At 43.1% G+C, this 15,702-nt stretch overlaps 2 protein-coding genes across 2 annotated transcripts; both read right to left on the bottom strand.

The window, feature by feature from the left end:
- Positions 1-201: 201 nt before the first annotated feature.
- On the bottom strand, positions 202-8,855 carry LOC111234757 (zinc finger protein 513-like). Its single transcript, XM_022762945.1, has 7 exons — positions 8,755-8,855; positions 8,208-8,452; positions 6,101-6,223; positions 5,474-5,608; positions 4,760-5,266; positions 3,556-3,761; positions 202-3,337 (listed from the first exon to the last, which is right to left on the bottom strand). The coding sequence occupies exons 2-7, from the start codon at positions 8,245-8,247 to the stop codon at positions 2,723-2,725; spliced, it is 1,626 nt and encodes a 541-aa protein (XP_022618666.1). The 5' UTR covers positions 8,248-8,452; positions 8,755-8,855; the 3' UTR covers positions 202-2,722.
- Positions 8,856-9,651: 796 nt separating this feature from the next.
- On the bottom strand, positions 9,652-14,680 carry LOC111234770 (NLR family CARD domain-containing protein 3-like). Its single transcript, XM_022762959.1, has 6 exons — positions 14,594-14,680; positions 13,921-14,173; positions 13,602-13,658; positions 10,750-12,424; positions 10,108-10,200; positions 9,652-9,740 (listed from the first exon to the last, which is right to left on the bottom strand). The coding sequence occupies exons 2-6, from the start codon at positions 14,162-14,164 to the stop codon at positions 9,689-9,691; spliced, it is 2,121 nt and encodes a 706-aa protein (XP_022618680.1). The 5' UTR covers positions 14,165-14,173; positions 14,594-14,680; the 3' UTR covers positions 9,652-9,688.
- Between the last annotated feature and the right edge of the window lie 1,022 nt (positions 14,681-15,702).

Here is a 15,702-nt window from a genome sequence, read left to right as displayed (position 1 = left end):
GTGCATCCGAGCTTTGCGTCCGGTGTGTTTGTGGGTCGAGGTGATTTCTGAGGGACGTTCCTGCAGATTTTAGGCGACACATTTAACCTTGGAGGAGCGTGCATCCCTCAGCCGCCTCGTCCCTCCACCTCTGGGTGTGTGCAGCAGGTGTTTCCTAAGCAGAAAGCGTGAAAAGAGGAAGTAGCTTCAATCAGACTCGTTTTTATTGGAGGTATGAAGGCACCGTGAACAACAGCGAGAGGAGGCAGCGTCAGCTCTCAACAACATCATTCCAGTGGTTTTCAACGTTTTATCCCAGTTACTACAAATCACTTCGACACTGCAGGCGTCCATCAACGTCCACGCGCCTGGCAACCATGATTATGACTTGTAGTCCATGAGATAAAACTTACAATACTGCTGCCTTGGTGAGACACGGCACTCATTTGTGTTACTTTTCACCAAACTCATACGACACATCCAAAACGTATTCTGGTAAATGTGGAAGCTGTGTTTTTTTTTTTGACATTTTAATGTAATTTACCTTCTGAAAACTTTCCTCCACACTCAGCGGAGGGTTTTCTAAAAGCTCCATCACGAACTGTGTTGAGTTCAAATGCTTCTTAAAAGAGGAAAGAAAAATATCGATTTCTAGAATTTAAAATAAAAAAGAGTCTCAAACTTTCAAAACATGAAAAAAGCATTTTTGAAAAGTTAAAGCCAAGTTTTAGAAAAGACAATATCTGTTAAAACAATCCCAACTCAAGGTCCACATACTGGCTTATTTTGTAGCTTTCACTCACATGGTCTTCTTCACAAGTTGCTACAGATCAGATGAGAAAAAAAACTGTAAATGAAGCTTCAGTTGGAATTTGTTTTGTTGATTTATTTCCCAAAACTAAATATTAATTAGTTAATTTGTTTTTCACTTAATGAGGTTAAAGAGAAGAAACAGTCAGACAGAAATTCAACTATTTTGTCATCTCTTAACTGTGGGGATTTCCTGCTTTTCTCTGTGTCATGTGACAGAAAATTTTGGCATGTTTTTCCCCATCACTGGTCAGAAAAGAACAAGACATTGGTGACGGCCATTTTCATCATTTTCAGTGATTTTATAGATGACATCATGAACAAACTAATCTCAAACTAACGGTGAAAGTAATTGTTAGTTGCAGCTCTGTACAGAAGTCGGGAAGCAAACCAGATATTCCTATTGAAAGGTCATTTCTTTTGACACTTTTATTCTGTTAAAAGATATTAAAAATATTGATTTCTAAATACCATATCAGAATTGCTCTTGTTTAAAATGTAACACATCATTGCTGGTAAATCCCTTTAAAAACCCACTGGATTATCACAAAAATACATCAGCATGAAGATCAAAGGAGCAGTTCAACATTTCCAACCTCTGAAGCAAAAAAAGGTCAAATTGTTGGATCTGTATGACGAGACAATCCCTGGAGCCTTTTCTGAAAAGTATCACAAAAGTGCAGAAAATTCATCCGTTCTCAGAGAGCGACGGCTCGTTGACAACCAGCAGTGATAAAAGCCAAAAAAGAAAACCCAGCTCATCTGTCAAAAGTCTGGCTGTTAAACGTTCAGCATCCACCAGCCAGCTTTGTTTATTCCATTTCTACTGGAGACTCTATTTCTGATAAATTCACAGTTTTCAGAGCTGCTTTCTGAGCCTGGACTTGATTGACTGCTACTTGATTCTATAGCTTATTAAACACAGGAGTACTAATGCCTGAAGAAACACACCTTTGGGATTCTCGCCCTAGAAGAACAGGTTTCACATCATCTACAGAGGCGGGAAAAGTTTCTGTCAACAACTGAAACTCGAGTCCAAAGTTCATCACAGAATTACAGAAATAAACACCAGATCTCTCAATGTTTGGAGTTAAATTTCATGATTTAATAAAATAAAACTTCTTTCATGACTGAAATCAAACCGAGTTTCACTAAATCTGTGCTGAAAGAAGCGACAATATCGTCTGAAACAGTGAGAAAAATAATCAAAACCTGAAGGTATTTGAATTCCAGGATATTCCAGGAAATAGATCTGAAAGATTCTGGATGGTTTTTGAGCCAAAACAGGAAGTAACAGTGTGAAATTCCTCCTCATTGACAGCATCAGCATGTCTTAGAGTTAAGCCGTATTTGTCTAATTGAGATCAACAGCAGGGATCCAGTGCACGTCCTTTTTCCACATGTGGCTGTTTGACTGCGTTTTGCTTTTTGTAGAATCCAGGATTTAAAAAACAAAACAAAAAGAAAACAAACCCCCAGACCTCTGAATTAAATCCACTTAAAGCCTGTGAGATGATGATCCACCGTGCTCGTATGAAAAACCCACAAATCCACCACATTAGCAAAATATAGATTCTCTGTAGAGGAAAAATAAACATTTCACTTCATCAGATTCAGACCACGATTCTGTTACCGAGGAGAAGAGAGAAACCTGATGATGTCACTGATTTAAAGTCAGTGTGATGCGAGTGTGTGTGCAAGCATCACACACACACACACACACACACACACACACATTAATGCCCCATTATAAAGTCAGTGCAGCGTTACAGTCGTTCAGTCTGTCAAAGGCACCTGAGTTTAGCTCCAACCTGAGCTGGAGGTTCACCAGTGTATAAACACTCTCTCTCACACACACTCACTCACACACACACACACACACACACACACACACACACACACACACACACACACACTCTCTCTCTCTCTCTCTCTAACTGTGTTCCTCTCCCTGACTCTGGCTCTCCTGAGTGTCTTTGCCCCAGCTGAGGCCATTGAGGGGCGTGTGTTTGTCCCAGCTGTCCGTGTTGTGCCCGTGCTTCCTCTGGTGGCGTTTGTAGTTGTCCCAGTGGCCCGTGGTGTAGCTGCACTCGGCGCAGGCGTACGGCTTCTCACCCGTGTGCCGCAGCATGTGCCTCTTCAGGTTCATGCTCTGGTTGCAGGAGTAGCCGCAGACGCCGCAGTGGAACGGCTTGGCGCCCGAGTGGATGCGCTCGTGACGCCGCAGGTTGGCCAGGTTCCCGCAGGCGTAGCTGCACGACGGGCACTGGTAGGGCTTCTCGCCCGTGTGCACGCGCATGTGGCGCTTGAGGTTGTCGAGGTGCGAGGAGGTGTAGGCGCAGTGGGGGCAGCGGTGAGGTTTCTCCTCAGAGTGGGTGTGCGCGTGGCGGGCCAGGTGGTTGGGGTAGTGCGACAGGAAGGGGCAGTGAGGGCAGCGGTACAGCTTGGTGCTTCGCTGACCCCGGCGGGATCCCCGAGACACGGCCGGGCTGCAGGGAGGTCCGGATCCATCTTTAGACAGCAGGTCCAATGAGCAGCGACGACACACCTGAGAACATATGAGCACAGGTGTCACACGCTGGGGGGGGAGGGGGGGGGGGGGGGGGGGGGGGGGGGGGTAACTAAGTACATTTACTCCAAGAATGTCATGGAGTGTTGTTGCTATGGAAACAAACTAAACATACATTTCAAATTCAGGTGAGGACATAATGTTTCTGTATGTGAACTCACTATGATTCATACACATCGAAGTTTTTATTAACGTACCTGTCCTCCGTCACCCTCCCCCTCCCCCTCCCCCTCCCCCTCGGCCTTGTCGCCCTCCAGGTCGGCCTCCTCCAGGGTGAGGCCACACACCCGGCAGCACAGGGGGAAGAGGAGGACGGGGAGCGGGGCGGAGGGAGAGCCGAGGCCCCCCAGCGTCTGGAGGTAGCCCGAGTCCTGGGACACCCGCAGGGTGAGGTCTGACACGACTGCACCAAGACGACAGAGGGAGAGAGAGGTTTTTAATAAGAGCTTCATCTCTGTGAGAACAGTTTGATCTGACTGTGATTCTGCTGATGACAACATGCTGCAGTTTTTACGTTTTATCCTTCATCTAAATCTCAATACGAGAAGAATCTTTTCTGATCGTTTGACTTTATTAGCGACACCTTGTTTCACTCAGTTTTAAAGTGATTGTCGTGAGTTTAAGCTGAAACTTTTCTTCTCCAAATGTTGATCCTGATGCAGCTCAGCTTCAGGTCGATAAGCATTCAACCGAACGACTCCTCTTCCTCATTTTTAAACTCTTTCAGTTTCGACTCATTGCTTCCTCTTTTCTGCTCCAAAATGAAAAGTTGCCCATTAAGACTTTTAAAAATAAAAATAAAAACCTACGACGTTTCTTTTCAGTCAGATCATAAACCAAGAATTTATTTTATTTACATCCCAAAACTCGACTCTGTCTCCACCTGAGATTTTTAAAAAGGTTTCCTCCATTTCCCTGCAGTCACCTTGTTCTCGTCTCAAGAGCAGTTTTTACTTTGGGCGTGTGACATTTCTGACTCAAGTGTTGCGTGTAAAGAAAAGAGTTCACAAACACGTGGGTATTTAACAGAAAGGGAGGTTGTGTGATAAGAAACGTGGGATCTAATGTTTTTGAGAAATAACTTCAGTTGCGAAACTTCTTTATTTAATCTGTCTCTTGCGAGTCAAGAAACTCAAGTTCACCTAAGTGATGATTGTGACAAAATAATAAAGATCAACAAAAAGCAGCGTTACTGTCAGCAACAATTAAATATTCAAAAGTTTCTCTCAGCAAAAAGAGAAATGGTTCCATGAGACTCAGTAAAGCCACAAAGTCTGAACATTCAAACATTTTATCACTGAAAAGGCCAAAACAACAGAACGAACAGTTAGTCAAAGTGTGTGGGTGTGTGTGTGTGTGTGTGTGTGTGTGTGTGAGTGTGTGTGTGTGTGTGTATGTTACCGTCTTCAGTCCCAGCGCTTGTTTTTTTCCGCCTCCCTCGTCTTTTCTCCTTCTCCCTCCTCTGCGGTCTCTCCTGCGTGTGCATGCGCTGGTGCCTCCGCAGGTTTCCCAGGGAGCTGCAGGCGTAGCTGCACTGGGGGCAGCGGTACGGCTTCTCTCCGGTGTGCGTGCGGGCGTGGCGCTGCAGGTTGACGAGCTGCGCCGAGGCGTAGGGGCAGACGGGGCAGTGGTACGGCTTCTGGCCGTCGTGGATCCTCATGTGGCGTTTGAGGTGGTTGGAGTAACGCGAGGTGAAGGCGCACAGCGAGCAGGAGAACAGTTTAGCGGGGACGTCGTCAGCAGCGCCCGTCTTACCCGCGCTCCTCCTCTTCCTGTCGGAGCCGCTGCTGATGGATCTGTCCGACAGGTTCGACTCCTCCACCTGAGGGGAGTCGATGGAGGCTGCATGCTGGAGGCCCTCCTCACAGGTTAGACAATAAAGCTCCGCCCCCAGGTCCAGACCCACACCTGAACAAAACAAATCAAATTTTATATGAGAACAAGAAAAAGACAAAACTGTCAAGCCCCAGAGAGACTCCTAAACTCTAGTGTGAACCCCCCAAGTCTTTATGGTGTAAATGTCTTGATATGGAAATGTAAAAATAACGTGACGTGATTTCTCTTCTACCTTTGACAAAGAAAAAGAAGAAAGATGTCAAATGTTGTGACGGTTACCGAGATCTAAGCCCGCCCCCAGAGGCGTGTCTCCCAACAGCTGACCACACCCTTTACAGGAGAGGAACGCTGGGAAAGTGGAGTCTGTTGGAGCCGAGGGGTCGTCCTCCACGCTCAGAGAGAAGACCGTCATACCTGAGGAGGGACACAGGTGAGTCGAGTCACATAATGAATAAATGAATAATGAGCTCCTGGTCAGTCACCGACACGTTTCAGCTCCGACAGTTTGAGCTCCTCTGGTTTCTGCAGTAAACACCTCAGGAGACGCTCGACTCCTTTTCACTTGTCAGAAACGTATTTTACAAAAAGTCAACGTGATTATAACAAACACATTGTCTCATATGGCACACGACTAACAGCTGAATGTACCCGTCACTCCTCTTTATTTGTTTCTGAGCAACACACATCAGCTCTGGTGCGCCTCTCCATGACTCTCCCTCACTTACACCTACAGCAAACCCATCACCTCCACCTGAAGCATCATCCGCCTTTAATTCAGCACAACTGAGACAGAACCAGCCACAATGTTCCAGTATTTTCCTCCTTCCTCCAACATAAGTACATCAGGTTGTGCATATAAAAACACATACAGTCTGATATATGTGTGTGTGTGTGTCTCTCTCTCACCGGCCTCTCTATCCAGCCCCATGATCTCAGAGTCTCCAAACTCCAGCTCCCCGCTCAGCAGGAAGTCGCTCTCCAAAACCAGGCAGCCCGGCTCACACACCACCTCCCCGTCCTCCGACTCCACTGAACACACAAACATTTCTCAGGATTACTTGTGCCAAAAAAACATGTTAAAACACACAGCAGTGAATTAAAATAGTGAGCAAGGTGAGAGAGGAAATCCTGAGAGAGGCTGAGCTGCCTGAAGCTCAACAGGAAGGTCCTGGCTCCTGTTTTTCATATTGACTAAAACACAAATGAGCTTTGAGAGGATTAAAAGGTCTGGGTGTCACTGGGTGTCACTGGGTGTCTGCTTCACTGATACAAGTCCTAACATAATACCTTTTTGTTCATATTATTCATATCAGGAGCAAATAAAGACACTGAACATGCCATCTACTTTTCTAAAACTTTACTTACAACTTACACAATAAATTCTAATTTCTTTGCCAAACAAGTTCTAATTTCCCTGAAAAGGTAAAGGAAGGTTTGTACAAAAATGTGCCAGTATCTTTGCTTGTAAACAAGTGAAACAATTCAATTCAAATTACAGTGAATAAAGAAATCTACACAAATCTATAAAATGTTAAAAATGATGATTTCTGTCTTCAGGTTTGTCTGTCCAGCAGTGCAACACTTGACGGCACTAAATTCACTGTCATATCTGACCAAGAAAACCAGCAAATTCTCACATTTGAAAAGACAAAACCAGAGAATTTTTCACATTTTAGCTGTTTTGAATAATTCAACTTAGATCGACTAATTGCTGCAGCTCCTTTTTATTCTGACGTATAAAACTTGGTACATGTGTGACTGGCGTTTCACAGCAGAAAGTGGTTTCAGACTGCAAAAAGTAAAAGAAACAGGACAGAGTGATGACCAAGATTTGTGCTCAGAAAAGGTAGAGGAAGATGATGGACAAGGGTAAAGGAGGTGGACATGAGAGTAAACAGACGCAGGCAAGCAAAGGAAATCAGTGAGGATGAGATAAGTGCAGAGGAGGAAGAGTTGGAGGGCGAGGAATGAGTCAGGAAAAAGAAGAGAAGTGAAAGAAGGGATGAGAAACAGAGAGAGAGAACACAGCACTGATGATACATTACATTTTCATACACTTGAATAGCTGTTGACACTATTAGCACAACAGCGACCGAGCTTAGAGCCACTTCTGTTTGACCAAAGACTCACTGTCTGGCTCCAACCCTCTCACAGGAGTTTAAAGCATCTTAAGAAGCAGATTCAAAGTTCTGATTTTTTACTGGAACAATGGTAATTCTGATTTTCTACCAATTTTTTGCTAAAACCCCCAAACAAAAGCAAGTTAGAAGTAACATTACTGTGTATTTAAGATGTTTATAAATGACATTTAAGATGTTCTAATTCTGTGGAAGGCCTCATTTTAAAAGTGAACAGAAGTGAACGGTTAGTAAGACTTTTCAAGACCTGCAGATACCCTGATGTCAACAGGCTGATGTGCTGAAACACCAGGAGATGAACCCTGAGCACTGGCACTTGAGACAAAATTAAAGAATAAAACAGAGATAACTGTGAGGTGGGGGTGCACAGGAAGCAACACAGGGAGCAACACAGGAAGCGATGAAAGAAAGAAAGGAAGAACGAGGGGAAGGAAAGGAGGGAGCAGAGGGTGGGTTGGGGGGGGAGGTCAGGTAAAGGCCTGTGAAGAGGAAGAGAGGAAGTGGAGAGTCCAACTTGAGCCAGAACAGTCAGGATGAGATAACACACAAACACATCTGCTTTACGGACAACAGGACTCCAGCGGTCTTCCTCTTTGATAGATAATGAGGAAGGAACAGAGCCTGCAAAGTCAATATGTTAGACCAGTTAGGCAACTTTTTATAAGGTTGTTTCCTGGGCAACCCAATAGTGTTAGTTCAAAACAGGTATAAACTTGTGAAAACACGTATGTTAAAGTGACTTTTGCATGGATTAAAAGCAACAAAGAGCCACTTCCTTAAACTGAGACTGTGATTTAAGGTTTGAGAAGAGAAGGGCAGCTCATAGGGTCATGAGATCCAGCCGTAAACAGCTGGAGGAAAACAACTCAACTCACATTTCACCGGCTGGGGGTTGGACTGTTTTCTCCGCGGCATCTTCGCCTCTCTTCGTCCCGGATCCTGCCCCGGCTGTAGTGGGAGACACCACACACAAAAGTGGGCTCTGGTGCGTCGGTCCGTCAGCCAGCCAGGCAGCCAGCTAACTGCATGTAATCATCATCACCTCCTTCCTCTTCCTCTTCCTCCAACGGACAGCGACAGCGGCGGTGTCATCGCTCCCAACTACTGCCTGAAACGGAGGCTGTACACCGACACCAGCGGCCATTAAAAAACGACTAATCCTTCTTTTTAAATCAATAAATTACACTCTACATTTACCCCCAGCTGCAGTGTGGTTTTAAATGGCGTTACACACACTTCTGTCACTTTAAAGTTAACGCTGTGATTCATTCTTTGTTATTGTTTCGCAGCAAATAGCCGGAGCCATCTTGCTAGCCACCTAGCTAGCCGGCTAACTTTAACATTAAAAACTAAGCTGTCGTTTCAACTTCAAACTTGAAATACCGTCTACATTAGTGGATATAACTTCACTAATAAACCTACCTGTGATAAAGTCCCACAACAATAATACTGTCGTCGAGAAAACGTCGCTAACTCCTCCAAAAACACTCTTTTGTTGCCAAACGCACACCGCTGCTGACAGAGCTACGCCGGGTCCGGGCTCCGGATGACGTCAGTGACAGGCGCAGAGGTTTATGGGACTTGTAGTCTTTTAAATGCCATTCTCTGTAATTGCTGAAATGCCACTTTGGACAGCAAGAGCTACAAGCAGCAAGTTGTTTCTTTAATATAACTCACCTGTTTACAATATATTATTGTTTAAAGTTATGCATAATTGAGGGCGTGGCCTGTTTGAGTGACAGGTGGGTGAGCTACAAACCCACATACACTGAAGTCTCGGCTCCACACCAACCCCAAGTCTTTGCCTATTTTTGGATTAGCCAGGAGTTAGTCAGAGCAGCTAGCAGGCTAATATATCATGCATTTTTAAAAATATTTTTTATTTCTTTATGTGACAAATTGTCATTTCAACAACATTGATTTTTTACCACTGTCTTTATTTTGATGGAAATAAAACATTGTTGTTTATTTAACAGAAATATTGTTGTATATTAAATTAAACAATTAAAAAAAACAGTAATTCGTATGGTAGCAAAGTAAAAAATAAATGCCAACACTGTTATAAGAGTAGAATCATTTGAAACCATCTCAATCTCAGTATCTGTAAAATGACACGTAGGACCACACCAAGGAGAAACTAAGCACACGGAGGAGGAATTAAATCAGATGCACTTAAATACCAGGAGTTTGGGGCGTCGTGTGGCGTAGTGGTCTAAGCAGGCGCCCCATGTGTAGAGGCCACAGTCCTCGCTGCAGTTGGCCCCCGGTTGGCATCGGACGGCCTTTGCTGCATGTCATTCCCCCTATCTCCACCTCCCCATTTCCTGTCTCTCTACTGTACTATCGAAAAAAAGCATTAAAAAGCCCTAAACCTATACTTTAAAAAATACCAGGGGAAGGAAAGATACCTGAAAAAAAGGAACAAGGCGTTGTTAAATCTGTGTCATTATCGTTGAGCAAAGATACACACTGTGAAAGTTAACTGACTATGCTTAGATATTACAATAATCATTTTACATTTCTTTTTTTAATTGACCTTTTTTGTATTTTGATATATATTTTGATATTGCGTTGTATCTTATCGTTGCTATACTATCTATTATTTGTGCCTTTACTATGTACTACTATTAATACTACCTCATTATGCTATAGTTTTGCCTATAACTAGCATTTGTACAGCTCTTTGGTCAATTCCAATTGTTTTAAATGTGCTATAAATCAATCTGATTTGATTATGATTTTTATGAGTCATGCCTATAGAAAAACTCTCCATACCAGAGAAAGCGTTGTCCAACAGAGAGCTGATTCACCGTGCGCTGCAAGATTAGATCTTCATCCAGCCTGCTGCCTATCTCCTGTAATAAACGGCTAGAAAGAGACAAAAATGATGCATGTAAGATCATTTGAATATATTCGCTGACATACTTACCAATTTACTTTGACCAATGATTACTTTTTTATCTGGATTTGTTCCAGTTTAGTACTGAATTAGTTTGTGACACAATCATACAAGTCTTCCCTGGTTACATACGGTATCTTTCAAGAACAGAGACTCATGATGGGTACAGACACCTTGGTGTAAATATCATTTGACTTAGTTTAATTACCATCACTATTTTTATCATTATCATTCCTGAATGTTACTGTACTATTCAATAAACTGAGAAATCCTGATGTCTCCAGTGTACAGTAGACTTGAGAGAGTGGAGTACATTGAGAGAAAGCGCTGCTGAGTCCTGCAGGTCATTGTTACTCAGGTCCAGGTGTCTCAGACTAAAGGACTGGACCCTAACCCTGAGGACAGAGCTCTACAGCTTCTCTTTGAGAGGTTACAGCTACTCAGTCTGAAGAAACAATGATGAAGATAATAACAATTATTTTTTTCTTAATCTCCAATTAAGATTTCCAGATACTTACCAAATCCTGAATTCCTCTGTTTCTTTAGTTAAATCCAGGTACCGCTGGATCTCCTCCTGTAGAGAAGGATCTTTCAGTTCATACAGACATTCGATCAGATTTAAGATCTTCTCAGGAGATGAAATCTCTTTGATCTTCCTCTTGATGTACTGGATTATTCCCTGATTGGTCTGTGAGCCACTTCCTGTCTGTGACATCAGACCTCGTAGGAGAGTCTGATTGGTCTGCAGTGAAAGATCTAGGAGGAAGGGTAGGAACAAGTCCAGGTGTCCATTTGGACTCTGTAAGGCCTCGTCCACAGCTCTCTGGTAGAAGTTTGTTGGTTCAGGTTTGTTTCTAAACAGTTTAAACCACAGTTTAAACCACCAGGAGATTGATTGTTCCTCTGACATCAGGTTGAGTCCAGACTTGATGAAGGTCAGATGGACATGAAGAGCAGCCAGAAACTCCTGAACACTCAGATGGACGAAGCAGAACACCTTGTCCTGGTACAGGCCTCTCTCCTCTTTAAAGATCTGTGTGAACAGTCCTGAGTACACTGAGGCTGCTCTGATATCGATGCCACACTCTGTCAGGTCTGATTCATAGAAGATCAGGTTTCCTTTCTGCAGCTGCTCAAAAGCCAGTTTTCCCAGAGACTCAATCATCTTCCTGCTCTCTGGACTCCAGTGTGGATCTGTACCGGTTCTTCTATCATACTTGATGTTCTTCAGTTTTAGCTGAACCACCAGGAAGTGGATGTACAGCTCAGTCATGGTTTTGGGCAGCTCTCCTCCCTCTCTGGTTTCCATCACCTCCTCCAGAACTGTAGCAGTGATCCAGCAGAAGACTGGGATGTGGCACATGATGTGGAGGCTTCGTGATGTCTTGATGTGGGAGATGATCCTGCTGGCCTGCTCCTCATCTCTGAACCTCTTCCTGAAGTACTCCTCCTTCTGTGGGTCATTGAACCCTCTGACCTCCGTCACCACGTCAACACACTCAGGAGGGATCTGATTGGCTGCTGCAGGTCGTGTGGTTATCCAGAGGCGAGCAGAGGGAAGCAGTTTCCCCCTGATGAGGTTTGTCAGCAGCACGTCCACTGAGGTGGACTCTGTAACATCAGTCAGGATCTCAGTGTTGTGGAAGTCCAGAGGAAGTCGACACTCATCCAGACCGTCAAAGATGAACACGACCTGGAACTGATCAAACCTGCAGATTCCTGCTTCTTTGGTTTCAGTAAAGAAGTGATGAACAAGTTCCACCAAGCTGAACTTTTGTTCTTTCAGCACATTCAGCTCTCTGAAGGTGAATGGAAATGTGAACTGTATGTCCTGGTTGGCTTTGTCTTCAGCCCAGTCCAGAGTGAACTTCTGTATTAAGACTGTTTTCCCAATGCCAGCCATTCCCAGTGTCATCACTGATTTGACTGGTTCATCTCTTCCAGGTGAGGCTTTAAAGATGTCTTCTTGTCTGATGGTTGTTTCTGGTCTGACTGGTTTCCTGGATGCTGTTTCAATCTGTATGACCTCATGTTCGTCATTGACCTCTCCAGTCCCTCCCTCTGTGATGAAGAGCTCTGTGTAGATCTGGTTCAGAAGGGTTGATTTTCCTGCTTTAGCAATCCCCTCAAACACAAACTGGAACTTCTTCTTCAGGTTAGATTTGAGTTTAGGCTGGCATTTGCGAAGAGCCTCTGAATGAATAAACAACAGATAGTAAGATGACACAGTAAAGGACTGGTCACAACAGAAAGTGTCACGGTAAAATTAATCCACACTCAGGAAATATTTGGATCTAAATTTCATCTTGGGGACGACACAGTTCTCGTTGGTGAACTGCTGTAATTTGACAATTCACTTTGGTTGGAGGCGGGTCCATGATGCCAACCCATCAGTGTGTTTGATTGTGTCATCAGGACACTTTACCTTAGGGGATAGTAGACAGGGAGAATTTTTGCAATGTCACACAGGAAGGTAACACTTCCTTTGATAACATTTTGTATTGCAATGCTTATCTTGAAGGTGACGATGATACGGCGATGATACTCTGTTTTATCATTCATACTAAATGGCCTGAGTCAATTTGTTTTGGACAAACAACAGTTTTAAGGTTGCCTGTTTCTGCAACCTCATTCTCAGACTACCTTTTGAGTTATATAGCCTTCTGGAGGTGTGCTAGCCCTTAAATGTGATTTGTTCTTCTATTACTCATTTCCATTTCCCATGATTCCATCTCTTGCATGCCTAGAGAGATGAGTCACTGGTAGGGCAGGAAACAGCGCCCTCTACTGTGCAAAGCCACCAGCATTGTGGATAACTCCAAACATCCCTCAAACAAACTCCTCACCCTTCTGCTGTCTGGCAACGGTACGGAAGTTTTCTTCCCCCAAGCCATCACACCCCTTAATACCCAGTGAATGGACTGACAACCTAACCCACCCCCACCATGTAAGGCTATTTGTCAGTAAATAATTGCTACAACTCCTCAAAATCCAAAGTTCCCACGTCTCGTCTTAGCTTCCCTTTGGTCCAGATGAGGAACCAGGAAAGGTTAATAACACTGAGGCTGGAAAACGCAGAATTCTGCATCATCACTGAAGTATGTCATTGTCACTTAATGGTAAATATTTTGAACATTACCATAGAAGTGATTTTTAGATATTTTTCCTCTGTACTGCACATTTGATGTGTGTAAGGAATAATCCAATATTTCTTCAGCCAGGAAGGAGTGCAGAAAGGTGAAGCTGTCCAGGGGGATAGTTGGTTGTTTAGCTCTGCTTGCCTATCTGTAAAAGTCACTGTACGCCATTGGTTTTCTCCTACAAGTTTGTACTTTGCTGACATCCCCCCACAAAAGCTTTTGAACTCTACCTGCTGCAAAAGCTGCACGTGCTGATGGATCTTGAGGCCAAACTTGTGACCATTTTCCTGTTGGAGAAAAGTGAATCTTAAATCATGAATAGTTCTCTGTTAAAAAAAAAATTATGCATTTTTCTTATGCAATATACAGAATACTCTATGTCTGTATACTTTGTCCTCAGACTTCAACTGCCAGGAAACACAGTGGCAAAACCAAGAGGTTTAACAAAGGTAATGTGGAACAGATACAGCCTGAGTTTAAATACACTTCAGATGTTTGTAAATGTATGTGTGCCAGTATATTCCATGTTTTTCTTTCCCTATGACTGACCTTCATTCATTTCCATCTTCTTTAAAATTAACCTTGCCACCTGCATTATATTTTCAGTAGTGTACGCGCCGACCATCAAATCCACTGTTTTCTCTCTCCCTGCATTCTCCAGCTCATACTTTTTGATGGCAGGGAAACCACCCAGTAAGTCAGCATCCTGCAGGTACCACTGGAAGCGGTTCAGTTCTTGACCCCCTAAAGCCTCCAAAGTGTGCAGCAGCTGCAACTTCACTGGCGTCTCCATCTTTGCTACCTGATAGAATCAGAGGATTTTTCTTTCAACAAGAATGAAAGGTTCAGATTATCATGATTCATCATTCATGTAGTGTTACTCAAAGATGATTTTTTTCTTTTGAATCAAACTTTTCAATTATATATATATATATATATATATATATATATATATTTAGTGCCACAACATCCCTGGTTGAAAATAATGTTTTGCTCAGTTCATTTGCTGTTAGACTAACATTTTAATAAAGGCTGAAAGTTTAACACTGCAAAATTAGATATGACCAAGAACTTTTACTAACTAGTGAAAAATTGTAAAATGCATTCACTCTATTCTTCATGAACATCGACCAGGTTAATAATGATCGGACTTGCTGTATCATCTGTAAGCTTAAACTGAGCTGCTCTCAAACTTTATACAGGACAAACATCAGTGACTCACGGCAGTGACGGCCGACAGCAGACAGTCGTATCTCAGGGTTCACTCTGCTCCTCACACATCGCAGCATCAGCTCTGGGGGTCTGACGACTGATGACAGATGGAGGAGATTGTTTCACTTGACCTCTGAACACTGTGACTGACTGGCATGTTCATTACATTGAGTCAGATCATAAACTTATTCTGTTGGGCTATTTCCTGGTTCACTGACACAAACTACTGTCAAGTAGCTGTGAGCCACGTTGTGTCTGAGAGTCAAAGTCCAAACTGAAGAAACTGAGCACAGAGAACAGCTGCGATAAATGAGCTGTTTGAGCATCTGAGCTCAACTTAGTCTAGTTGTATGAATGACTCTTGATATTAATAAATTAGTGCACATGATGTAAAAGTGGATCAAGTGTTCCAAAATTAATACAACTTACTTTTCGTGGGGCTTCTTCTCCAGTAAATACAAACAGAAACCGACAGGTGTTGGATCTCAGCTGGTTTGAGACATCTAAAGCAGATTAAATGTCATTTGTGAATTTTTGTGAATTGAGTTTGTTAAACAAGTGACAATCTTTCCACGGCAGAGTTTACAGAGTTTGAATCTTATCTTATATGTTATTATTTGATTCCAGTAAATCAATGATCCAATGATTTATCTTCAAACACATGAGTTCTCCAAACTCTCTCAAGAAATAAGAACTGAGCGACTACTACAGTCTGTAAATATGTCTGTAAATTACTTTACAGAAACGTATATATATATATATATAGAGCACGTATAGAGTGAATCAGGTGATCTGTACCTTGTTCCTGATTGGACAAATCGAAAGAGTTACAACAGACCCTTGTTACAACGATTCCCGCTCTGTCCTACAAACACCATACAGCGAGAAACACAGACTGAATTAAGTCCTTTAAGACAAAATGGACGTGTCAAACAAATCAAACTTACACTTAATTCAAACCGTCTAAAGAGCCGAAAAAGAAGAGTCTTCACCGGATAACTGCAGAGTAACTTTGACGGGAGCTATTTCCTGGAATGAGTCAGAAGTAAGACGGAAGAAGCAGATTTTCACAATAAGATGCCATTTTACGTGTTGATTTTGACGTATTTAATTTATTGT

This window comes from Seriola dumerili, unplaced genomic scaffold, assembly GCF_002260705.1.
Source record: "Seriola dumerili isolate Sdu_G_001 unplaced genomic scaffold, Sdu_1.0 BDQW01000457.1, whole genome shotgun sequence".
NCBI classification, from domain to species: Eukaryota; Metazoa; Chordata; class Actinopteri; order Carangiformes; family Carangidae; genus Seriola; species Seriola dumerili.
The sequence above is the reverse complement of the archived record's forward strand: the minus strand, read 5'-3'. Positions and strand labels throughout refer to the sequence as shown.